This window comes from Chanodichthys erythropterus, chromosome 14 (assembly GCF_024489055.1).
Source record: "Chanodichthys erythropterus isolate Z2021 chromosome 14, ASM2448905v1, whole genome shotgun sequence".
In the NCBI taxonomy this organism is placed as follows: domain Eukaryota; kingdom Metazoa; phylum Chordata; class Actinopteri; order Cypriniformes; family Xenocyprididae; genus Chanodichthys; species Chanodichthys erythropterus.
The window spans coordinates 42,675,969-42,703,599 of record NC_090234.1 but is presented as its reverse complement, the minus strand read 5'-3'; the positions used below and the strand labels follow the sequence as shown (position 1 = coordinate 42,703,599).

Sequence of the window (27,631 nt, the reverse complement as noted above, 5' to 3'; positions counted from 1 at the left end):
ACTTTCAACAGCGTTTCTCAGAAATTGCTAACTGCACCTTTAAGGGGCGCCTAATTTTGTGGACAAAAAGATCTCTCTTAAGTTAATCTTTTAAAATTTGTGCCTCTAAACCTTGTTTTTTTCTGCCCTCAAATCTCTCATTTTAAATGCAAAAATGCATTCTGTGGTGTGAATGGTTGCCTTTTTTCCTTTTTGGACAATTTTAGGCTGAACTGTCCCTTTAAAGCATGAAACTCTGTAATCAATTTAATTTATTGTTTACAAAATTGATCTGAGTATTCTCTGAGGGCAGTAATCAAAGGTTTGATTAAAGGTCAAAGGTGTAAAAAAAAAAAAAAAAAAAAAATCCCTCATAAATAAAGAAACGTTCACTGAGTTTCGTAAAATATACACAACACATTTTAACACTCCATATATGTGTGCAGCTACCTGACCACAGGAATGTGCAAGTAGACAGCTGTGTGGGCGTCTGAGGTCTTCACATCAGGAGGGATATTGCATCTTTCTAAGGAAATATAAATGATACCTAAACTCTATAATTAAAAAATCCAGATCTTTCCTCATACCAATTCTCAAACAATTTCCTCAAACAATTCTTGTGAAACTGTGAGTGGCTAATTTAAAAAACCAAAAACATATAGACATATTTGTGTGAAGTTTATTAAGCAATGACTGGGGATAAGCTAGTAGTTGTACTTAGCGTGTGGTTAAGTGTGTGTGTGTGTGTGTGTATGTATCTGTATAGCTGCAATTACTTGCAACCTGAGACACATGAAAGACGCCAGGATGAAATTGAAGCATTCACATTTAAATGGATGTAAGTTGAGAGCTGTGAACAAAGTTTAGCGTTGTACGATGTCCTGCACTCACTCTACAGAGAATATCCTGTTGTCGAGTACACATGACAGAACCTTATTCTGGAATAACAGTCTTTATACATGTCTGGAATATGAGCCACATTCACACAGCAGCATATGAGCATCAATAACCTGTCATTTTGGGCAGGACTACCTGCCACAGGAGGTGAGTAATATCTGTGCCATGACTAGAGTGGGTGGATGGAATGAGGATCTGTGTTCTTAGGATTATTCTGTGGTTCTTTCCATTACAATATGGACCTTTTATGACTTACCAAGGTGAGTGTTGTCGTCAGTGTACAGTCACCAGTGATTTCTGTCTATACAAGTTATATCTTGAAATCAAGCTCGGCCATAAAGATAGTGCAGTTTAATGACTTTTGGCCTAGTCAAGAAGAATCATTATTCTCTAATATAAAATGTAACCTTCACCGTAGAGATATCAATCATAGACATAGTAATTAGGTCAATGTGGATCACTTTGTAGTTTTATGGCTTTACACATTTCTCCAGAAAACAACAATGCGCTGTAGTGTTAAATTTAGGTTCCTACTTTTCCATCTTTCCTGTCGATTTTGATTTCTGCATAAGAATTTCTATAGTGCGTTTATAACACAATTCTGAATTAATTTCTCGCAATTCCAAGTTTATATCCTATAATTTTGAGTTAAAGGAACACTATGTAACTTCTGGGCCTCTGGCAGTTAAACAAAACTGTTACATTTTGTGGAAGAACATGCTTTGGATGTGGTCGGCTCTGAGTGACTGTGCTGATGAATATTACTACTGCTCGTAAAATATCCACTACTAGGCTTAAGAGATATAACCAGTTCAACTGAAGACATTAGTGTAGCCTTAACCATTAATAGACATAGCATTCTCTTGCTCATGGTATTTAACTGCTCCATCATGTCAACCTTTCTCACTTGTTGTGTTGTGACAACCTATGCCCCTCCCACACTATACACGAATCAAAGTAGCCGGAGAAGCTTTTCTCTATTAACGGATATGACGAGACATGCATGGGTGAGTGACATATGTACACAATTTCCTGTAAAAACCATCCCAAAAGGTCTAAAATATAAACACATAATAGGCTTACCATAGTGAATCATGTTAAGACAAACTTTTTTTGAATAAAAAAAGTTACATAGTGTACTTTTTTAACATGTTGCAATTCAGACTTTCTCAAAATTACAATAACAATCACAATTTTGAGATTTCAGCTCAATTTTGAGTTATATCTCACAATGCAGTCTTTTTCCTCCTAATTGTGTTTATATCTTGCAATTCTGACTTTTTTCTCAAAATTAAGAGTTAATAACACAATTCTGACTTTATTTCTCATTATTTTGAGGATATATCTCTGTTTTTACTTTTTTCTTTCAGAATTGTGTTTATAACACACTTATTCTGACTTTAACCCTGCATTCCATTAGGAAGGGCTCATGCCCTAATCCCTTCAAAGGGTTTACCCTCCGGAGTGAGAGATTCGAAGGGATGAAGGGTGTAGGGGTCAAAAAAACTCGTTTTTTGGAATGCATTTCTGCTTCATCTTAACGAGACAATCAAGGAGGCACCTTCGTCGCACATTTTGTATGCTGGTTGACCCCCCCCCAAAAAATGATGTGAATGATGCGTAGATTGTGCAAGCTGTGACTTTTGCTTAATGTTAGTTTATTTATTTATTTCAGGTTTTCGCACCATATTGTATTGTGTCTATGTATTTGAATGGACTGATGAAGGTAAATGTATTTTTGTTGAAGTACAATGTCGTTTTGACCATAATAATGTGCCAAATCTAACTCATATAAATATTTAAGTAGTATAGAAAAATACTATACATACATTTATAGGTAAAATCGAACTCCTGTATCCATTCTGATGCCAAACAACTTACCTGTGCAAAAGATCATGGGGGCCCAAAGTGTCCATCGGTTTTACCCTTCAAAATCCTTAATTCCAAAGGGCCCTTTGAACTGGCCAGTTCTGAGCACTCCAGTTTGGAACAACCCTTCAATATGGCGGCCATGATTGTTTTCACTCCAAAGTGCCCTTCAGAGGGCGATATATCCAGTTTGAAACACACTGTATTTCTCACAATTTTTATCATTTTAAGTTAAAGGGATAGTTCACTCAAAAATGAAAATTAACCCATGATTTACTCACCCTCAAGCCATCCTAGGTGTGTATGACTTTCTTCTTTCAGATGAATACAATCTGAGTTATATTAAATAATGTCCTGGATTTTCCAAGCTTTATAAGGGCAGTGAACAGAGGATGAGATTTTGAAACCCAAAAAAGTGCAACCATCCATCATAAAACATAACCACACAGCTCCAGGGGGTTATAAAGGCCTTCTGAAGCGAAGTGATGAGTTTGTGTAAGAGAAATATCCATATTTAAATTTTTAAAAACTAAATTAACTAGCTTCCGGCAGACAGCCGTATGCATGTTGACTTTCGCCAAAAGAGTATCTTGCACTATGTTGCCAAAAGTATTGGGACGCCCCTCCAAATCATCAAATTCAGGTGTTCCAATCACTTCCATGGCCACAGGTGTATAAAATCAAGCACCTAGAAGCAGTCTGCATGCCTACAATCATTTGTGAAATAATGGGTCGCTCTCAGGAGCTCAGTGAATTCAAGCGTGGTACCGTGATAGGTTGCCACCTGTGCAATAAGTCCACTTGTGAAATTTCCTCACTACTAAATATTCCAGCTGTTAGTGGTATCATAACATTGTGGAAGCAATTGGGAACAACAACAACTCAGCCACGAAGTGGTAGGCCACGTAAAATCACAGAGCGGGGTCAATGCATGCTGAGGCGCACATTGCGCATAAGTCGCCAACTTTCTGCAGAGTCAATAGCTACAGACCTCCAAACTTTGTGAGCTTCATGGAATGGGTTTCCTTGGCCGAGCAGCTGCATCCAAGCCTTACTTCACCAAGTGCAATATAAAGCGTCAGATTCAGTGGTGTAAAGCACACCACCACTGGACTCTACAGCAGTGGAGACGTGTTCTCTGGAGTGACGAATCATGCTTCTCTGTCTGGCAATCCGATTGATGAGTCTGGATTTGGCTGTTGCCAGGAGAACGGTACTTGCCTGACTGCATTGTGCCAAGTGTAAAGTTTGGTGGAGGGGGGGTTATGGTGTGGGGTTGTTTTTCAGGGGCTGGGCTTGGCCCCTTAGTTCCAGTGAAAGGAACTCTTAATGCTTCAGCATACCAAGACATTTTTGGACAATTTCATGCTCCCAACTTTATGGGAAGAGTTTGGGGATGGCCCCTTCCTGTTACAACATGACTGCGCACCAGTGCACAAAGCAAGGTCCATAAAGACATGGATGAGCGAGTTTGGGATGAATTAGAGTGGAGACTGCGAGCCAGGCCTTCTCGTCCAACATCACTGCCTGACCCTCACAAATGTGCTTCTAGAAGAATGGTAACAAATTCCCATAAACACACTCCTAAATCTTGTGGAAAGCCTTCCCAGAAGAGTTGAAGCTGTTATAGCTGCAAAGGGTGGGCCAACTCCATATTAAACCCTACAGATTAAGAATGAGATGTCATTAAAGTTTGTGTGCATGTAAAGGCAGACGTCCCAAAACTTTTGGCAATATAGTGTAAGTATCATAAGCTCCTCTTTTCTTACATCTTTTTCAACATTTCTCTTTAAAAATTCTCATTTTAGACTTATAATTCATCACCGGTGTTGGTTTTTTTGCTCTATCCTCTGCACTGCCGTGTTCATCATTACGTCATGCGTTGGGTCAGAGTTCACTCTTTCGTCATAAATCGATATGTAAATCGATATGTCGGAAGCTAGTTATTTTAGTTCTTATAGTTTTAAATATTGATATTTTTCTTACACAATTTACTGCCATTATAAAGCTTGGAAGAGCCAGGGAATTATTTACTATAACTCTGATTGTATTCATCTGAAAGAAGACAAGTCATATACACTTGGCTTCCGGGTGAGTACATTTTAAATGAATCATTCAGATCGCTTTATAGTTTGACCAATTCACTGAGGAAAAAAGTCCATTTTCCATATTCATTCTTGAAACACTCTAGAAAGTAATAATGGTTTCTGGCCTGTATGCAGCTTTGGTGTCTGTTTTGAAGGCCAAGCTTTTGCTAAATTTGTGCACGCGTCGTTTCCCATATGCCACTGTCATTGGGCAAATTAGTTGTACACTGTCTCCTCTTTCCCTACAAGTAGACAGCCATCTACTGTTGCCTCGTGTGGATGAAAAATTTAGCAGTTCTTTGCAACATGAGCCTGGAAGCACAGCATCTGCCCTGAGGTTACCCAGGTTCAGACTCAGAGAAATTGATCTTCATTTAGGGGAAGGAAGTTAACAGCCCTATAGAAAACTAACAATCTCTAAACCATTAAATATCTGATGCCAACCTGCACAAATTCTAGCCAATTATTTAAACACTTTTTTTTTCTTTTTTTCAGACAGTCTACACACCCCCACCCATTCGTCCTTATTATATTTGTATTATAAATGAGGCTTAATGTTTTTAACTAAGAGCTACAATTTAAATATTGCATTTATTTTTTTACAAAAATGTCATGTTTTAAACCTTATTTCTGACATAAGTGTATGAATTTGACTGAGCCCGACAGCGACATCTGCTGTTGAAAATCACAACTGACGCTGGCCACGTAAAAGTTCTACATTTGCTAAAATAATGAATATAGGCTATTTAAAAAATAATGATAATAAAAAAGACATATAAACAATTTGCATTACACATGAAATTTTCGATTATTGCAAGACAGCAACAGTGGGTCACAATGCTAAAGACAATATTGTCGTAGGCCTACATACAGTTTGACTTGCTTTCCAAGGAATCGCTATAACCGCATGCCTAGACTCACAGTAAGAACCCGTGAAGTTTTAATAACCCCTTATGGCTCGCAGCGAGCTTCTATCCTCTGCGTTATTATTTGCTCGCTTGGAGCGAGATGGCGTCATCGACTCACCGAACCCCCAAATCAGTCTGCTATCTCAACACGCATGCGCTCACTACTGCGTAATGGAGCAGGTGTGAAAAACACGAGTGTATTTCTTTCCATTGTACTGTATGATATATTTTTTTGTGTGCTGTTTTTATAATGACTCCCATGCAGTACAGAATCCACCCTATCCCACACTCCACCCTGTCCCACGAGACCTCTTAGTTAAGTCAACACACGTTATGAGAAGACAAACAATTAATTACTACCATACACTGGTTAACTTTTTTGCGCTGGGCATAACGTGGTGAGTATAATAAACAAAAATGTCATTTTCAAACATTAAAATGCCTTTTAAATAATTTTAAAAAGTAAAAAAAAAATTAAAAAAATAAAAAGGTAACATTGGTATTATAAGTGATTAGAATATACACAAAAAGTCAATTATAAAATGACTTAATGAATTCAGATCGATTAAGTTATACCTACTACCATATCCACTTTGCAGTCTCTCTCTGTCTCTCCCTCCCTTTCTCAGCCACCTCCTCTTTCTCTCTCTCTGACTCAGTCTGCTGAATTCACTTCAGTGTTTCAGGAGTTTATACAGTGTTTGCTGTTCATCATAGATGGCACAGACAATCAAAACTCAAAAACTACAGACTAAACCTTTGGATCACCCGTTATTACTTTTTGCTGCTGTAATGTGATGCCGCTTGTTAAATGGGACGTTTTGTATCGGATCTCTCAAGGATCATGTGGGGACATCAGGACATGGATCACAGGTTTGCTTAATCTATTTTCATAAGGCAATTTGATGTTGCAGATTCTGTACGTGAAACAGTAATGAACTGGAAACTGCTGCCATATTCTACACAAAAATGTGGTAAAATATCGTAGAATACATGCAACATTGATAGCAACAGCAACAAATATTAAATATAATTTAATAATAATAATAATAGCAATAATAAATGCTTTAAATGTATTAATTTCATTATTTTAAATAATTATTTAGTTAGGTATTTATTTTTAGGCTAAAAAACAAAGCTGTCTGAGTAAATTTAAGTTTGCTTCTAAAACGAAACGTTTTTTTTTTCTTTTTTTTTTTTCTTTTTTCTCTTCTGAGATGTGCCGTGACTTTCATTTGGCGGCTTATTGGCGTCTTCTCAGTGGGCGTTGAGTCGGCGGGGGTAAACCAATAATAACTGGCATTCATACTTGATCAGCTTAGATTAAATTGCTAAACGGATTAAAACAGAGTGAGGGGGATTGATTGTTCATATATGATCCCCAAACACTAGCTGTGCTTTTCTGTAAATCAATGATGTGACGGGTCTTTTTTTTCCCCAAAGGCCATAATAATTATATATATAAAAAAACAAAGATATGACATCCAAAGTATGTAAGGTAGTACAACTAGATCTCTTTTATTGAATCCAAAAGGTTTTAATTATATTTTGCTACATATAGGGGTAGAGTGGGGGAAAACGCCCCCCTTAAGGAAAATGTGACATTACAGTGAAACAAAACATAAATGTGACTAGAATTGCCATCCTGGTTTTGAGTGACTATGGCAGGAGTTATTCACCAAATATTAAAATTGCTCAGCCTTCATAATTAATTCGTATTTTGACTGAAAATATTTTTGTACAAAGGGGGTGTTTTGCCCCAGCGGTGGGGTAAAACGCTACCCAAGGTGGGGTAAAATGCCCCCTTTTCTTTACCAACCAGTTTGCTTCATAGATCAACAGCAAAATGAACAGACCACTTTTTAATCTCTCAAAGTAAAAGGCAAGTAATGTATCAACATGTATAGGCCTATATATTTAATATTTTTAATATTTATTTGAGGAATATCCAACATATCCAAATTTTTAACATTTGATAATTGATGTATTTGTTCACCACTATCACCAAGACAAACAGAAAACCCTAAATAAATATTAAACTTATAAATTTGTATATTTATGTAGTAAAATTTATCCAATAAATGCATTAAAAGCCACCCAATTTCATTGGGTCACCTAACCACCTTCCATCAGTGAGCCAACTGTGCTATCAAGCTAGCCTAATGCTCACTTGAGGTAATTTGTATTTTATTTTCTTTAATTTTGTTTAAATATTTTGATTTTACCACCTAGTTATACTGCATTAAGTGTAAAACAAAGGATTTGATAGACAGAAATATGTTATTATAGTAATTATGATAGAGAGAAACTATGCCTTCTGGGGGGCGTTTTACCCCTCAGCGTAGGGGGCGTTTTACCCCACAAGCTACGACTTTTTTAAAAAATGTTTAATTTTTAAAATATAATTATATTCCTTATAAATAACATATACTCTCAAACTACAGACTTCACTATTCATCTATCACACATCACTGTGATATCCAGCAGAACAATATTCTCTTAAACACTTGTTTACTAATATCGGAAAATGCCATGTAATCCTCTTCTCTTCAAATACATCGCTGGTGTCAGCTTCTCCAAGAAGATTTGTTTATCCCCGTTGTCAAACGTAGTGCATAGCAACAGTGAAAATGTATATTGACTACCTCTAGTGCTTATTTTGAGAAAAACAGGTGGGGGGCGTTTTACCCCAGGGGGGCGTTTTCCCCCACTCTACCCTAAAGGTATTTTAAAGATTTTGAAGTATCAAAAGTCATTCGGTTTAACCGTCCAAAGGCCAATACGGCCATTTCATTTGTAATTAAAATATCTTAAAATGTAATAAATGTATATATTTTTTTATTCTGGCATGATTTTATAACATCATATATTAACATAGTGCAAAATTGTATTAAAATTATGTGTAGAAGTCATTGCTTTGTTATGAGAAAGAACCATTTCATTGATGTCATTTGGAGTAACCAAATATGAAGGAACCATTTTGGATCAAGTCATGTGGTCAATATTATGTGACAGGATGTGACATAATTCAGACACCTGCAAAGGACCACATGGTCATGAAGTGAAGTAATTGACTCTCTTTTAACTATTTGAAAAATTAATGTTTTCACTTGCTCATACGCATGTCCCGAAACATCAGGTCATTCGGTACAACCGCTATAAAACATGGAAAATGTTGTAATATTTTAAAAACTTGTATTATATATAAAATGATTAATTGTCCTTTTGCTAGATATAAGTTTGCATTGTTTGAAAATATCGTCATTCGGTATAACCAAAAGTGTCACTCGGTAAAACTGAAATTTTGGTTAAACCGAATTACTTTTTTGGTGGCAAATTTTGTCCATCTTGTAAAAAAATGACAAAAGCAGTGTTAATTGATTGTAAAAACCACATAATCTCTTTGTTAACACTTAATAAAACTTCAAAATTAATTATATCTCCATTATGTTTTTTTGTTTTTTTTTTGTTTTTTTACACTTTTAAAAACCTTATTTGTCAATGATCCAGTTATCAATGTCTCATTTACTTCTCTGAAGTCTGTACATAAGGCAAAAATGCTAGACCTGCTGTGAGGAATAAATCAATGCTTAGAAAACTCTTTTAAAGAGAACATTCAATACAAAACAGCTAAATGCAGTGTTTACTCGTTCATGAGAGATAAGTCTAATGAGAAGAGAAGACACACCTCTCAGACAAAACTCTCTTCTAGGTGTTTTGAAGCAGAGCTCACATGAACTCCATGTGCTAGTTGTCCTGTGAGATGCTCTCAACTGTCCAGTCATGGGCTAGTTAGTTGGACAGGCCTGCTCTGTCTTTACACCATCTCCTCATTCCTCAGTAAAGAGTGAAAAATGGTCGGAAATGCCTCTCTACGCCGGTCATGCCTGCAGGAAACTGTAAACTACAGATCTATATTGGGACAGATGACAATACAACTTTAGGAAGGAACTACAGGAATTTCCAAACCACCCTGAAAAGAGATGTGTCATGAATCTGATACTATATAATGCATGCATGTTTAAACTCATCTGATGTTAAAAAAAAAATATGTATTAAATGGGAACGCTAGATTTTGTCTGGCTGGTGCCTTTCCAGAAGGAATTAAAGTGTTATAAAGTCAGCTGACTTTATAATGCATTGCCTTTCTGAAGTCATTGACACATAAAACGAAGTTTTAGCTTAAACGGTTTCATTTTAGTAACACTAAAATGCCTGAACTATTGCTGGCTTAGATAATCCTAATCACCTAAAGACAGAAACTAAAGTGCCAGGAAACTGCACTTTAAAAATGTTTTGTCAGACGGCCTGAAAAAACATGGTGCATTTGGTAACATTTTTATTTAACATAACTTGTTATGACTACATCAATCTGAAAACATTGCGTTACACGAATAACAATCATTTTAATAGTCAAATCAGGTAAAACTGCAGTTTCAGCTTAATGCCCAAACAAAATCTACATGTATCAAATGCTGCTGATTGAAAAAAAAAAAGTAGTTTTAATCATATGTATACCTCTCAACAAACAAATTAATTCATGTATCTATTTGTGCATCACATTTCTTAATTTTGCAGAAATCAGGAAGCCTGAGATGTTTGTATTAAAGCACATGTTTATTTGCAACCATTATGACAAAAAAAAAAAAAAAGAAAAAAGTGTCAAATCCGTTAATACTGGATAAGACTTATTACTTACAGGGTCTCATTGGAGCCATAAATTAATTTGAGCTTATTAAATCGTATTAATAAATAATACGCATGTAAATTTTTTTAAACTTCTGTACCTCTAAAATGAGGAAATACACACTAATAGTCAAAATTAATTTTCCAAATATTTATTTTCATGTTTATGATTGTAATTATTACATTTTAAAATATTCATGATTGCTGTGACACTGTCTATTTAACAATATGTCTTAAAGCTTGATACTATATAACTTGGCTCCAAAGTTTAGGCAGCATATCTGTTCTGCAGTCTCAGACATGATAAACTTTATGTGATATGACAAGTATGACAAGACAAGTATGACCAATAAAATTTATGATATTGACATCATAGACTGGATAGAATTTTTTTTTTTTTTTTTTTTGTATAAATCAGTTCACACGGCCTGTGTACTAAAAAGCAGCTAGTTTGAGGCTCTGTCTGTGACTCATCTTGACTCATCAGCTCAAGTCTGCAAAATCACAACTAGCATTTGTAAAAATTCTTATCTCCTGCACTCAAGAAGTTTCAGTCTCACATATCTCTCAAGACCAGTCTAGGCCTGCATCATATGTTAAATTACAAATGTAGTTGCTTGACAGATGCTTTCTTAGTTTCAAAAAACAAAACACTGCCGTAACAAACTTAAAGTGCCCCTATGAAGCCTGGTAGAGTTTGGTTCATGTTGTCAACATGTCAAAAAGATGCTCTCTTCTGTGCTGCGAAAGCAAATCCACTTTGCATGCACTTCAAAGGGGTGAGGACTTGGGATTGTATTGATATGGAAAAACCGTCACTATCGTTACTGTTTGTATCACTGTGTTTACAAATGCTGAGGAATCCTCCAGAGATGAAATTTAGATCTGGTAATAGGCATTTTGTTTCTAATACGTGCTGTAAGCAATAGACCAATCACAACTGACTGGGCCATCTGACCAATCAGTCCAAAAAGGAGGGGTTTAGAGAGACTGAATGCGTTATGGAACCATTTCAGACACTGTGAGATTTAAAGTGATTTTTGACCTTGGATGCATGTAAACCTTTTGTAGACTTCCAAAACAAAATTATGAGTCTTTAAAGTAGAATATGGGCACTTTAAACATACAACCCGAATTCCAGAAATGTTGGGACATTTTTTTTTAATTCGAATAAAATGAAAACTAAAAGACTTTCAAATCACATGAGACAATATTTTATTCACAATAGAACATAGATAACATAACAAGTGTTTAAACTGAGGTCTCAATATAGTTGGGACGGGGGCATGTTTACCATGGTGTAGCATCTCCTCTACTTTTCAAAACAGTTTGAAGACGTCTGGGTATCATGGTTATGAGTTTCTGAAGTTTTGGTGTTGGAATTTGGTCCCACTCTTGCCTGATATAGGTTTCCAGCTGCTGAAGAGTTTGTGGTCGTCTTTGAAGTATTTTTCGTTTAATGATGCACCAAATGTTCTCTATAGGTTAAAGATCTGGACTGCAAGCAGGCCAATTCAGCACCCTTTCAGCACCAATTCAGCATTCTTTTGCGACAAAGCCATTCTGTTGTAATAGCTGCAGTATGTGATTTTGCGTTGTCCTGCTGAAATACACAAGGCCTTCCCTGAAACAGACGTTGTCTGGAGGGGAGCATATGTTGCTCTAAAACCTTTATATACCTTCCAGCATTCATAGTGCCTTCCAAAACATGCAAGCTGCCCATACCATATGCACTTATGCACCCCCATACCATCAGAGATGCTGGCTTTTGAACTAAATACTGATAATACACTGGAAGGTCTCCCTCCTCTTTAGCCCGGAGGACACGGCGTCCGTGCTTTCCAACAAGAATGTCAAATTTGGACTCGTCTGTCCATAAAACACTTTTCCACTTTGAAACAGTCTGTTTTAAATGAGCCTTGGCCCACAGGACACGACGGGGCTTCTGGACCATGTTCACATATGGCTTCTTTTTGCGTGATAGAGCTTTAGTTGGCATCTGCAGATGGCACGGAGGATTGTATTTACTGACAGTGGTTTCTGGAAGTATTCCTGGGCCTGTTTAGTAATGTCATTGACACAATCATGCAGATGAGTGATGCAGTGTCATCTGAGGGCCTGAAGACCACGGGCATCCAATAAAGATCTTTGGATTTGTCCCTTACCCACAGAAATTTCGCCAGTTTCTGTGAATCTTGTGATGATGTTATGCACTTTAGATGATGAGATTTGCAAAGCCTTTGCAATTTGACATTGAGGAACTTTGTTTTTAAAGTATTCCACAATCTTTTTACACACTCTTTCACAGCTCTGCCCATCTTTACTTCTGAGAGACTCTGCCTCTCTAAGACATCCCTTTTATAGCTAATCATGTTACAGACCTGATATCAGTTATCGTAATTAGTTGCTAGTGTTCTCACAGCTGAATCTTTTCAAAATGTATTGCTTTTTCAGCCATTTGTTGCCCCCCCACCAACTTTTTTGAGACCTGTAGCAGGCATCAAATTTGAAATGAGCTCATTTAATGGATAAAAGTGTAAAATTTCTCAGTTTAAACATTTGTTATGTTATCTATGTTCTATTGTGAATAAAATATTGGCTCATGTGATTTGAAAGTTTTTATTTTATTCAAATAAAAAAAAATGTCCCAACATTTCTGGAATTCGGGTTGTATTTTGCTTTTCCACTCTTGTGTCTAAAGTGATAATTTCGTCATAATTGTGTTTTAGTGTTGGTTACATGAACTTGCGTATTATTGATTTACCTGTTTCTATATGAATCTGATGAGTGTTGGTTGACCTTGGATCTTCTTAAATGAATAATTTTGAATTTACCTTTCAAGGTTTTCATACTTGATGTGCAAATTTTCTGGGTCCAAATGTGTTGCAGATGAGTGTTTGTATATGCGGCTGCTGTCTGTTTCCAGAGTCGTTTGTTTGTTAGTAACCGCGTGTCTGTGAGAGGCGCTTTATGAATGTCTGTGCCTCAGGCGCTTGGAGCCGTGCAAACTCCTGAAGACAGTCTCAATCACATCCACATACTATCATAGCAGATGCTGGCACTCTCTGATAGACTCATAGAGCTCATGACATGCAGTCATAAGGATCCACTGCAACTTTAACTTCACTCTAATGCTTAGTCACACTTTCATGCGAGGCATCATGTCAGACTTCAAACTTTCAGACACAAATATACTGATTCATAAACAAATGAGATAATATGATACTGCTATAGGAATCTATGACATTACTAATAAAAATATGACATAATGAAAGGTAGGAGATTTGGATAAATGGGTAGTTGATGCATAACATGACCATGAACACTTTTTATTATCAGTATTTTAAATGAATTTTTATATGAATATACAAGTCAAAGTGTATATCTTACTATAATTGTTAATAGTAATATAGTAAAAACAGAAATCTTGTGAAATATTTTTACAATTTCAAATAATATTTTTAAATGTAATTTATTCCTGTGATGGCAAGGCTGAATTTTCAGCATCATTACTCCAGTCTTTAGTGTCACATGATCCTTCAGAAATCATTCAAATATGTTGATTTTTATTTTATTTTTGTGGAAACCATGATAACATTTCAGAATTTTTTTTATGAATAAAAAGTTCAAGAGAACAGCATTTATTTGATTTTTGTTTAACATTATAATCTATTTAATCAATTCAATGCATCCATGCTGAATAAAAGTCTTAATTTCTTTCTTTAAAAAAAGTTGACTAACCCCGAATTGTCCATTTGTTAAGGTTAAAGCTGAATGAATAATTATTAGAAAGAATTAGCAAGGATGTGTCAACTTCCCAAAAGTATTTCATGCCAATTACCCACATGCCCTGCTCATAAACACATACCTTCAGTAAGACAGCGGACACACCCATATTTAAAATTTAAAAAGGCAGACTTGAAAGTTCACCATAAACAGAGTACCACAAATACAACAACAGGTGAGGACAGCATTGAAAATCATTTTGAAATTACATAATACGGGCGATTCTACTCATGTTTACATGCCTCAAAAAGATTGGCACATTGGAAGTGTTGCTATAGACATTCAGACTTTGTGAAGATCACAGCACAGGTAATGTGGTCTGCCCTTTCAGGCTCATACATGCGGTTATTTTGCCGATGTGACGCACAGCGCTGCATTGTGAGTGGTAAACGGTGCATCCATGTGGGATTTAGTGTCTTGCTTGCAGCTCTTTAAACTGTGTATTGTGGAGGCAAGCCTGAGCTTTTCCCTCCTTTTTTCATTAGGGATTGAGGAGCAACATGATTACAGTTTTTAAACATCAAGGGTATAATTATGTAATGAAGAGGAGAATGAGCCTGTACTTTTTTAAGTTCTAATGTTCAACGTCACATGGGAGGCAGCTGTGATTTCAATGAAGTCTGGTGTCACTTTGTTCGGTTTACTGATGCTGTTCTGTTGGGCTCTGAGAGATTCTGAGAACATTCTCAGAACTGATACTAAGCAAAACTTGATAACATGCCATAAAGATGGAGTAAGCGATTACTGAGAAAAACTGTTGAAAGTGGATTGGACCGAGCACCACAACACACTTGAATTTCCACTCGTGATGGGGGAGGAGAGAGCAAGAGGGACATTATTTGAAGAAAGACTGTAGAAAGAGAGATGGCTGAGAGACATTACAAAAGAGAAAAGGTCAGAGGAATATTACTGGGAAAAGAAGGGTTATGATCAGACAAGAGCTTTAGGACCCGCGTTAATATTAGAAAAATCTAAGCGGGAAGGCCTGAAAACGGATGCAGAGGTTGTGTTTGCTCTCTATGTGAGTATTAAAAATTGTTTTTATTAAAAGTTCTGTCATGAAACTCTAGATGGCACAGACTGATTGGTTCTTAACTCAATCTGCTGCAATCACATCAATCTCAATAGGGCACAGCTGATTGGTTCATGCTTTATCAGAAGCCAATGAGCTTGTGTGCTCAACCTTCAAATACTCAGTCAGCGTTTGCCTTAGGTGATGATACATGGGGCAACTTTTTGAACAATGATGTTGCTGAGCAGTGTTGCAAAGCGATGTTGCTTGGGCAGTTTCCTATCGAGAATGGGCAACAAATTTCTATCTGTTTCTATCTAATTCATGTACGCTATATTGTACATAGGGCTGGGCGATATGGGAAGAAAATAAATTCTTGATTTTTTTTCAGAACAATTGACCGATTCATGATTTTGTTACTACAATATGATTCAAGTAACATTCTCTTTATTACAATCTGGTTAAAAAAAGTTCTATTCCAAATGAACCACACCTGAAGTGATCAACATTGTGTAAATGTAAAACAAATGACTTATTTGTTAAATATCTTTGCAGAAAATATGCATGAAATATGAAGGCAAATGTTGTACAAACCTATCTTAAATCATGTATACTCAGAAATAATATATATATATATATATATATATATATATATATAATAAAATAATATATATTTTATATATATATATAAAATGCTAAGTATTTCTTAGCCAAAAAAAAAAAAATAATAGCAATAAATAACACTAGTAATAGTTGTTATTAACAGCAAATGCTTTGTAAAAACAGAAAATAGCAGCACCTTCAGCCTGTCACCATCATGCAATCATGAAATATCAAGCATACAGTAGTAGTTCTTTACACAATTCCACTGTGCTATTTTTCCTATTGTTTTTATGTTTGGTGGTTGCACTCATGTCTTTTGCTGTGTCTCACCCATGAAATGGCATGCTAAAAAACGCGGCGGTCAAGTTAAAATAAGTTAAACTCGTGTTTAATAACTTTGCTTTTCTTCTAATTCCACTGCCCGTGTCTCATTTTTTTCAACAGTAACGCATTTCACAGTTAACAGCCGCTTGAAGGGTTAGTTCACCCAAAAATGAAAATTCTGTCATTTATTACTTACCCTCATGCCGTTCCACACCTGTAAGACCTTTGTTAATCTTCAGAACACAAATTAAAGGTGCCCTAGAATTAAAAATTGAATTTATCTTGGCATAGTTAAATAACAAGAGGTCAGTACATGGAAATGACATACAGTGAGTCTCAAACTCCGTTGTTTCCTCCTTCTTATATAAATCTCATTTGTTTAAAAGACCTCAGAAGAACAGGCGAATCTCAACATAACACAGACTGTTACGTAACAGTCGGGATCATTAATATGCACGACCCCAATATTTGCATATGCCAGCCCATGATCAAAGCATTAGACAAGGGCAGCCAGTATTAACGTCTGGATCTGTGCACAGCTGAATCATCAGACTAGGTAAGCAAGCAAGAACAATAGCGAAAAATGGCAGATGGAGCAATAATAACAGACATGATCCATGATTACATGATATTTTTAGTGATATTTGTAAATTGTTTTTCTAAATGTTTCGTTAGCATGTTGCTAATGTACTGTTAAATGTGGTTAAAGTTACCATTGTTTATTATTGTATTCACGGAGACAAGAGCCGTCACTATTTTCATTATTAAACACTTACAGTGGTTCAATATTAATATTATAAAGCGACAAGAATATTGTTGGTGCACCAAAAAACAAAACAAAAAACAACTTATATAGTGATGGCCAATTTCAAAACACTGCATAATGAATCAGCATGTCGAATCAGCAGTTCGGAGCGCCAAAGTCACGCGATTTCAGCAGTTTGCCGGTTTGACACACGGTGTCTCAATGAATCATGATTCGACACAGAAGAATCATAACACTCCGAAGCTTCCTGAAGCAGTGTTTTTAAATCGGCCATCACTATATAAGTCGTTATTTAGTTTTTTTCGCGCACCAAAAATATTCTCGTCGCTTTATAATATTAATATTGAACCACTGTACTCACATGAACCGATTTAAATATGTTTTTAGTACATTAATGGATCTTGAGAGAGGAAATGTCATTGCTGGCTATGGAGTCCTCACAGAGCCATCGGATAGTAGCGCATACTAACTGTTTTGATTGGATTTGTTTTACTACATTGTGTTCTGTCAGTGTCCGAATAATAACAAAAATATCCATCTATCCTTCCATTTTCTGTCACAGGGACAAACAGAAAAAAAAAAAAAAAAATGTTACTATAGTAGATAACTCACATTTCTGAAAAATATACCTGATTTGTGAGTCAGCAGTGTAAAACTTCAATAATATCTGTCAAGTTACAATTTTTTAGGTTGTAGAACAAATTAAAAGAATCTGAAGGAAAACTGAAGGGATTATTATTATTATTACACATATATCAACTGGATCTCTGGAAACTCAGTCAATTTCATCATAAGATGAGGGTTGTATTTGCACTGTGCCTTACATCTTCATCTGAAGAAGCCAATGACAAAAAAAAATTATTTAATCATTAATCATTAATTATCACAGATCATTTTATATTGTGTTTTACAGTCCTATAAAGACAGGCTGAACTGGGAATAACTATTATATTTCAGTCTATTGACACTATGAGTAACAGCTCCATCTTGTGTTCAGTCTTCTACAGTGCACTTAAAAACATCATAGGCAGTCGTTTTATACATTTTACATCTCAGCTGCAATGCTGTGTAATCATTGTGTCTGATACCTATGACTAGACAACACTGAGCATTTTTGTATTTTTTATTTCAAACATAATGTTTAATATTTCTTATATTGTAGCTTAGCTTTCCCCTATATTACATTATAATATATTGTAATACAACTATATTAGGCATACTCTATAATAGGTAGTCGTGGCCTAATGGTTAGAGAGTCAGAAGATACCCTTTAGCAAGGCACCTAACCTCCAGTAGCTTCCTGGGCAACAGCAAAATGGCTGCCCACTGCCCCCTGTGTGTGTGTGTGTGTGTGTGTGTGTGTGTGTGTGTGTGTGTGTGTGTGTGTGTGTGTGTGTGTGTGTGTGTGTGTGTGTGTGTGTGTGTGTGAGATCTATGATATATTGTTTTTATATATTTGAAATGTTGTTTCATTTCTGTCCTTCAGGATGTGTGTATGAGTTGAGCTAGAGCTCAGGCCAGTGATGGAGGCAGGACTGAACTGCAGCTCTCACTGTGAGTCTGGCGTCTGCTTCATCTACCCAGGAGTGAACAGCCAGCAGGGCTGGGATGTCCTGCAGAGACTCTGTGCGCTCTCAGCGGTACATATACACACTAACCCCAGTCCACCACTGCACACTCAGAGACAATAACATTCACATTTACAAACAGTCTGAGTGAGACCACTAGTGAAAACACTTATATCTTGTATTTTTTCTAATTTAAACTTAAGACTGTAGAAGGATCATGTACACTATAGTATCGTCTATAGTGTTCAAAAGTTTGCTCAATTTTATTCAGCAAGGACACATTAAATTGATCAAAATTGACAGTAAAGACATTCCTAATATTACAAAAGATTTCTATTTCAAATAATACTGCTCTTTTGAGCTTTCTATAATAAAGAATCCTGAAAAAATATTATGGTTTTTACAAAAATATTACACAGCTCAACTGTTTTTGACATTGATAATAATAAGAAATGTTTTATGAGGATCAAATCAGCATATTAGAATGATGTCTGAAGGATCATGTGACACTGAAGACTAGAGTAATGATGCTGAAAATTCAGCTTTGATCAAAGGAATAAATGACACTTAAAACACATTTATACAAATAGAAAAGTTATTTTAAATTGTAATAAAATTTCACATTATTACTGTCTTTACTGTTCAAATAAATGCAGCCTTGGTGAGCATAAGACTTCTTTCACAAATTTTTTTACTGACCCCAAACTTTTGAACGGTATTGTATATATTAAGCATATTTTGCGGTTTTTGTCTGTGTATAGAGGGGTGTGGGTGTACAGAGTCAATCTCTGTCTCCTGCTGTTCGGGCTGTGGTCTGGACGCTGCTCTCTTGTGGGATTCTGCTGACTCTTTTCTTCCTCATTTTCACTCTGCGCTTCAAAAACAACAGGTACGAAATAGCTGGATCTCTTCTTGTACTCATAGCTCTCAAACATGACTTATGACTCATTTATTGGTTTATAGGTTATCTTTGTGTCCACTAACTATAGCCACAAACATGACTTTTGATTCTGTACCTCTGACACAGGATAGTCAAGATGTCCAGTCCCAATCTGAATGTGTTGACTCTCTGTGGCAGTGTACTCACATACAGCAGCGGCTTCTTATTCGCCGTCGAGGAGAGGGAACTACTGTCAGGAGCAGGATCAAGAGCTGTCTTACAGGTAGACACACACACACACATGGTTATTTAGTTTTTGAAAGTCAATTCCATCAGCACTGTAAACCCGGATAAGTAGAATCTACTTAAAAAAACTGAGGTAACTCGTTGCCTTAAAATTTTTAAGTAATGAAGCATTAGTTGAATAAGTGCAGTGGACTACGTTCAATGTACTGAAGCCCATAATGGAATGGAATAGAACATTTAAGTTGAATTTACTTAAAAATTTTGAGGAAACTGGTTGCCATAAAAAATTAAGTAATGTGAACTTAATAATTCGAGTTCATTTAACTTAAAATGTTTTGTAGTATTAATTACTTTGTAGTTATTACACCTAGTATATTTAAGTTCAATGTACTAAGCAAGTTAACTTGCCACCAATCAAAATTCATCCATGGCTCCCATCATGCATTGCTGCATGAATAAATTATCAGCTGAATTGTCTCAGTAATTTTCTTTATTCTAACTATTTAAATTTTGCTGTTTTTCTGACTTTTTAGTAGCTTGTTTTCTAATGTTCAGAGTTGATCTGTTTATCAGAATATGTTGCTTGTCACCATTGTTGAGATTCATATGCTGATTATTGATGTCTGTGTGTGCCTAAAATATATATATATATATATATATATATATATATATATATATATATATATATATATATATATATATATATATATATATTTTTTTTTTTTTGTGATAATGACAACTTTAAAAAAAAAAAAAAAAAAAAAAATTGTATTGTATTGTAAAAGTTGATCTTCCGCTAAAGTATCACAGTGCTGCTGTAATCAATGTAAATTTAACTCAGAGATTGGACTCTAGATGAGTTCAGTGATTCAGGACAAATTATGATTATGTGAAAACATAACCAACACCACCTGATCATTTTTTGACTTTGTTTGTCTGGTTGGTTTTATTGCAGTTAAAACTGTCCAAACAAAATTTAATGTTAAAAAGTCAAGGGTCAAGAGCTCAACTAAAACAAACCCTGACCCTCGATGATGGTAACTTAAAAATTGTGATTTTCTCCTTTGGTGAAAAATTATAAAAAAAGGTAAATGTTTGGAAAAAATGTCTGAAGAACAGCCAAAACAAATGTTCCAACTGCTCATCAACAGCTCCTTGAATTCACACACACCACAAGAAAATGGCATCATTACCTGCCGTAAACCAGTGTGAAGGAGGCGTGGTCAGGAGAAACTTAATAATTTAAGTGCATTTAACTGACATTTATTAACACATTCAAATACACCCACAAATTAGTAGAATATATTTATATTTTATAAGTAATGCAACCAAACTTAAATATTTTAAGTATATTGTAATTATATTTTTAAGTAAATATAAAATCCGGGCTAAGAGTAATCACGAACTTACCAGTGACTCCATCTGGAAAAAAATTTGTGATTTCGTATTTTGTTTTTGACCCTCTAAACTTACCGTTGGACAGGCAAAACTTGATGATATTAAGTTGTTTTAGCTCAAACACATAATTACAATAAGATAGGCCATTAAAAAGTACAGTTTACTCAGAATTCATAATTAATGTAAAGAAATGACACATGTTTAAGTAATACAAACTCAATTTGTTTGAGTAGACACTACTGATTGGACTTAAAAACTCAATTACAATAAGAAAGGACAAGAAAAAGTTCAGCTTAATCAGAATTAACAAGTAATGTCAATAAATTAGACACATTTAAGTAATATGTACTCAATCTCTTTGAGTTGAATCAAAATCTGGGTTTACAGTGAGATTACCATAAGACCCCCTTCTCTTTGTACCATCCTTTACTTTAGTATATTTAAAGCAGTCCTATAAATCACACAGCTGGCTTAATGCTCTGAATTGCGAAAGGGCTGTTTGCATTTTACAACTCTATAAACCTCTTTTAATGCACCAAACTCGTTTAACAGAATTCTTGTTGACTTTAAGCTGTAAGGCTTCACAAAACCTACATCTGTGATTGATTGCATATCCATTTTTTATGCTGGAAATGGCTCTGGATTTAGAACGTGTAACATAAGTGTGTGCACAGTCATCTGAAATGTGGTAAATTGTTTATTCTAGAGACAAAACAATAAACATCAGTATGTAACTACAATGTTGCATCAAGTTCATAATGTGAATGTCATGTCACCACCATCAGAACATAATTAATGTGGTTCTTGTGTTAAATGTGCATTTTTTCTCTACCATCTCAGGCACGGATGTGGACACTGTGTATTGGCAGCTCTTTAGTGTTTGGCCCCATTCTTGGGAAAACATGGCGGCTCTACAGAGTGTTCACTCAGCGTGTGCCCGACAAGAGAGTGGTGAGTTATGATATGTCTGTGTATAATTAAGCTATGATGTCACTGGCTTCATAATAGCGTTCTGTTGTGTTTCAGATTATTAGAGACATCCAGCTGATGGGTTTAGTTGCGATGCTGGTCCTAGTGGATGTTGTTGTTCTGTCAACGTGGGGCCTGACGGATCCGATCAAGTGCTCTCGGTCTATTAGTGCTATGGTGAAGGTATACTCATCCTGATTTATAGTTAAATAGTTTATTCACACAGCTATTTTCAAAACGATGACAATTCAAATTGACAATGTCTGTCATGCTTCAAAAACTACAAAAAAAAAACAAAAAAAACAAATCACCATAAATGCACTATAGATAGCACTATATAATAATTTTGTGTGAGGTAAAGACCCAAATTTACTCATTGCATTCTTAAAGCAGTGAAGTCATATTTCATTTTTGAAAAGCCCCACCATTATTCCTAAATAGAGGTATATAAATATCCATAAAAAGGAGAACTGATGCAAGCTCAAATCATTTATGGCATGAAAAGTATTGTGTCTTATTTCTTCATGTCAGGTAATAGACCTGGACGCATCCTACTCTCTGACCCAGCTAGACTCCTGTTCTTCATTCTACTCAGACCTGTGGGTAATCCTGCTCTCCGTGCTTAAGGTAAAATTAACCTTGCCTTTCGAGGGAACTCATGCTGCGTCAGTGATGCTTTGGGAACTTCTCTGTGTGATTGCGTCTGAAGCATGTGTATGAAATCAGTCCAATAACATGACGGAACGTCACAGGCGAGTGACGTCAGGACCAGTAGGCTTAAAGGAAATCTCCCTGTGTGAATTGTTTGTCTTATTTAGTGTTGTTTGTCCAAGTCACAAAGACAATATCCAATATCCATTGCCAAGACAATAATGGCGAGGAAACAAGCATTTAAATCGTGTTACATGATACACATGATTTGTGCGTGGTTTGCTTGGGAGCGGAGCATGCATGGTCAGTTCTCAAGAGGGCTGACTGCATGCATTACGAGAGATTACCGCTTTGCATGCTCCACACCCGCCCTTGGAATAAATCCTTTCAGTCCTCGATTAAAATATATGCAAATAATAGGGGAGCGATTAGAAAAACGCTTTTTAAAAATTGTGAATCGATTTAAACTGGCGGAAGGTAAAATCGTGATTCATATGTGAATCTATTTTCCCCCACCCCTAGTGGCCAGTGTTATTTTAATATAATTGAAATACTATTATAGTTTTATTTATATTTTGAATTCATTTTTATTTTAATATTTTTATATTTTGTTCATGTTTTTAGTAATTTTGTTCTGATTTTTGGTATTTTTATTATTATTTTTAAATATGTCTGTATAGTTTTTATTAATTTTTATTTTAGTTTCAGTAATTTTAGTATATCAGGTTAAAATCAATTAAAATGAAAAAGATTGCTTTGGCACCTAGATGAAAAAATAAGTTTTTTTATATCAATTCTATGTGTTAATTTATTATAGTTTTGAAGTTTTTTTATTTAAACAGTTTATTTTATTTCAAGTAATAAAAATGTTTTTGTTTTTTTTTGTTTTTTTTTAATGGTTTTAAAGTCCAAAGTATACTTGTTTTTTTTACATGTAAGCTTGCGTATGTATACAGTCGAATGCATAGCCTTTCAAAGTATGCTCAATTTGATAGCGTGTGTGAGTGCAGGCAGCCAACGCATGCGCTCTAGAAAGATTCATCTTTGTTCAGTGTCTGCGCTAAAGTAAAACTGAAGTCTAGTTTGGGCTTAAAGGTGCAGTAAGTGATTTCTGAAAAACGCTGTTGATATTTGAAATCACCAACACAAACATTCCCCTACCCAAAAGGATCACAATATTGATAGCTCCGCCCCCAAATCCATGAACACGCTATGCAACACAGGCACCTCCCTCCTCATTACTGCTGATTGGCTACAAGTGTGTTTTGGACCGATCCACTTGCAACAGTGTTTCTAAGAAATCGCTTACTGCATCTTTAACAGGAAACAACCCTGAATGTGACATTATTTTCATGACAATTAAGCACCCCTACCTCTCATTACTGAAAAGCTATATATATATATATATATATATATATATATATATACACACACACACACACACACACCATCATTCTCATCATTCATTTGGAATTCACAAAATATTGAGATTAATTACCACAGTAAGCTATATTGCTTCACACTGAAGTCCCTCTCTTTTTTTACAGGGCAGCCTCCTCTTGTATGGCACGTATCTTGCCGGCCTGACAAGCAGTGTCAGCTTACCTCCAGTAAACCAGTCTATGACCATCATGGGTGCTGTGTGCCTGGTTACCCTGTCGACCGCTGTGGCCGTGCCTGTCTCTCTTTACCTGTATGCCTGGCCCAATGTGGTCTACAGTGTAGTGTCTGGAGCCATCTTCATCTGTACAATGGCCATAAACTGTCTGCTGTTTGTCCCTCAAGTATGTCCTGGTCAATTCACTGCCAATGTGCCAATGATTTGAATTCAAACTCTGAGTCTGTCTTTGTCCAGACATTTAAATTTTTGGATCTGAAAAGACTGAGGTACAACCAATCAATATATCTACCACAGGAGGTGAAGCAAGTAATGAGTCAGCATTCATCATCAAATGTGTTTATGCAATGTGTCCTGTACATTTGGAGAGGACACTGCTAATGTTAGCTTTTTATGACGTCGTGGATTTTGGATAATGTTACACCACTTCATTGAGCATAGATCAGAACCAAATAGATCCATGTATTATAAGTGTGTGTGTAGTTGGTTTGGTTAATGAATCACAAAGGCCTGATTATGCTTCAACTTAGTTATTGCACAACAACTAAATCATTTAATAACTGAACATCAACACGAAACACTCAGTAAATGTATATAATTTAATACCCCTGCAGCATTTGTACCTATCTATTTAATTCTTCTTTTCTTCTCTTTAGCTGACTCAATGGAGACAGTTTGAGGAGGAGACAAATTCTCATCCCAGTCAAATGGCCAAATACTTCAGTAGTCCTAGCAAGTCCACACACTCCATGTACAGCGAGGATGAGATCTATTATCTACTTGGAGAAAATGACTCCATGAAAAGACTCATCAATGAGGTACCAAAAGTTATTGCATTTACACTGTGATTTTGTCAAGACAACATTAAACTGAGCTCATTTGATTACACTGAGCAATGAAACACAGTGTCCACACAGTTATTCCTGGTTAGGTTATGTGTCTGATGATAAATTCCAGTGCTGGGTGTGGACATCAGTGCGTTTTGCGTCACTACCCCACGAGTGATGCTGGATCCTTTGTTTTACATTTCCTCAAGGCACCGCATTATGATCTCACATCCTGTAAAATTGGCATCTATCCCATACACCTACTTAGTGAAGTGAGCCATCGTAGATAATGACCGTGATTAGGGTGATGAAGATTTAACCCATTTTCCCCATGTTTCCTCCATATTTGCAGAAGAATGCTGTTATTGATAGCCTACAGGAACAAGTGAACAATGCCAAGGACAAGTTGCTCAAACTGATGACTACTAACCACCCCTTGGATGAAGGAGAAATGGACTCCTCCAACACTAACCTCAACTCCACCTCCACCCAAACCACAGTGGTATCTCCTGATTCTCCAACCCTTCTTCTAAAGAAATACTCAGAAGTTGCTCCCACCGGAGCTCTCTCTCCACCTCCCTATGTACCTCCTCCACCACTTCCCACTCACACTACCTCAAAGCAAACGTCCCCTGAAGGTTCAGTAGCTACAAATGTTCCTTCTTCTCCACCACACCTGACACCTCCACCTCCTAAAGTTGAGGCCAATCAGGTTGTGAGTCTAAATATAAATGAAGAAGATGCAATTCCAGCTGTGAACAATGTTAGAAACTCAGGTCTTGAAAGAGAAAATTTGGAGAAGTCACTAGATGTGCCTTCGGATCAGGAAAAAATAGCACAGGGTTCCCCTCCTTTGGGTCCGGCTCGGTGTAGTTCTCCTCAGGTTGAGTCTCCAGAGCCATCAGCCTCCCTGGAGATTCCAGCCATGTCATCAGCAGGGCGACTAGGTTTTGTAAGCAATGAGCAGCTGGTGGAGATCTTGCAGGACCTGAGTGTGGATGCCTTAAGCAGTTCTGTCAAATCGCCTGATCGGGTGCGGAGTCCCATCATCAATACAGATGATCTTAATGTGGCTTTTTCTCCTCGATCTCCTCTACATTTCCTTTTCCCCACCATCTCACCCTATCTCATGCGTAAACGCAGACCTCCATTTTACTCCTCCCGAGGTGGACCTCCCCCTTACTATTTTCCAGGCTCTGCACCTCCAGGGCGCAGTAGGGAATCAGCACTACCAGACCATGAAAAGTTGAGAGATGATGACTCTAAAACTAGTCCCACCAGCAACCCTCAAAGACATGACTTTTGGCATGAGGGAAAGAGGAGAAAGAGGGGCGAGAAAGCAAAGAATCGGCGAGGCTCTGGACAGAACAGTTGGGAATGTTCTTCTCACAAATGTTCCATTACTCCTTTCACAGGACAGGTTCCTCAGCCTGCCTCTGCTGGGCTGATAGAGGGGGTTAAACACTCAGCGGAGCCTTATGACTACTCGGACTCAGACTCCAGCAGCTCAGAGGACTACTGTTACTACCAGCGGCCCTACTGCGGGGCCTGTCATCACCCCTACTACTCAACAGACAGTCTCACCTCAGGGACCTCTGACAGCGAGGATGAGGACTTCTACCGCTCGGCACATCCTGTCGTGAACTTTAAAGTTGACCTTAAACCAACCTTTGTCTGAACAGACTGCACATCCATTATTTATATATGGGTCAGTTTTGTTTTGTCTAAACCTGATTAAGGTATTCAGATATACACTAGGCTACCTAGTTTGAAATAATTCCAATTTTAATGTTTTTGAAAGAAGTCTCTTATCCTCACCAAGGCTTTTATTAAAAAATTATTCCAAAATTTGGCCAGTGTACAGTACAAATGCACTTCATGCATACTTGAATACTTTTTTTATGATGGACATGTTTTATTTAAAACTTACATGTTTATTAAAAATGTAGATATTTTTGATGGTGCTTAAAGTCAAAATTATCTCTGTTGTATTATGTCATAATGGCAGAATTCACCCAAAAAATGAAACTTCTGTCATTAATTACTCACACTCATGTCATTCCAAACCCATTTTATGATCTCTTTATGAACTTTTTGAAGCGTCAAAGTGGTAGCTGTCTATGGAGGCACAGAAAGCTCTCAGATTTCATTAAAAAATATCTTCATTTGTGTTCCAAAGATGAATGAAAGTCTAACGGGTTGGAATGACATGAGGGTGAGTAATAAATGACAGAATTTTATTTTTTTGGGTGAACTAACCCTTTAAGTGGTTCATTAAGAATAATTAAATGGTATAATTTTTTTTTTTTTTTAATTAAATCATAAAAATAGGGAATGATTTGAAATGATTGAAATTTATAAGACATGGCAATAGGTTTACATATACAAGTGTCAAATGTTTGACAAAAGTTCTTTTAACCCTAATCGTTAATTTCATTTCTTGAACCATGTAGGAAGACGTATCAATGGCCATAGTTTAGGCAAAAAGCCAAGAATAATCAGGCTCAAACTGTCAATGAACGGTTGGAAAAATAATTTTGACACATGAATTGGCACC

At 36.3% G+C, this 27,631-nt stretch overlaps 1 protein-coding gene and 1 long non-coding RNA gene across 3 annotated transcripts in view; one reads left to right on the top strand and one right to left on the bottom strand.

Annotated features, from left to right (window-relative positions):
• The window catches only part of LOC137035458 (uncharacterized), a 25,384-nt gene extending 5,167 nt beyond the window's left edge, over positions 1-20,217 (bottom strand). Inside the window, exons 1-2 of the long non-coding RNA XR_010897078.1 lie at positions 19,502-20,217; positions 430-19,354 (exon numbers count right to left, since the gene is read on the bottom strand). This is a non-coding gene — a long non-coding RNA (uncharacterized lncRNA). The remainder of the gene's footprint in view (positions 1-429; positions 19,355-19,501) is intronic.
• On the top strand, positions 6,492-27,631 carry gpr156 (G protein-coupled receptor 156). 2 transcript variants are annotated; one of them, XM_067408747.1, is made up of 10 exons: positions 6,492-6,613; positions 18,404-18,557; positions 19,247-19,374; positions 19,513-19,648; positions 21,850-21,960; positions 22,036-22,161; positions 22,510-22,605; positions 24,177-24,413; positions 24,904-25,065; positions 25,427-27,631. In XM_067408747.1, exons 2-10 carry the CDS (start codon positions 18,441-18,443, stop codon positions 26,750-26,752), a joined length of 2,439 nt encoding a protein of 812 aa, XP_067264848.1. In that variant the 5' UTR covers positions 6,492-6,613; positions 18,404-18,440; the 3' UTR covers positions 26,753-27,631. The 2 variants fall into 2 exon arrangements, with proteins under 2 accessions (XP_067264848.1, XP_067264849.1); XM_067408748.1 differs by lacking the exons at positions 6,492-6,613; positions 19,247-19,374 and having other exon boundaries at positions 18,435-18,557.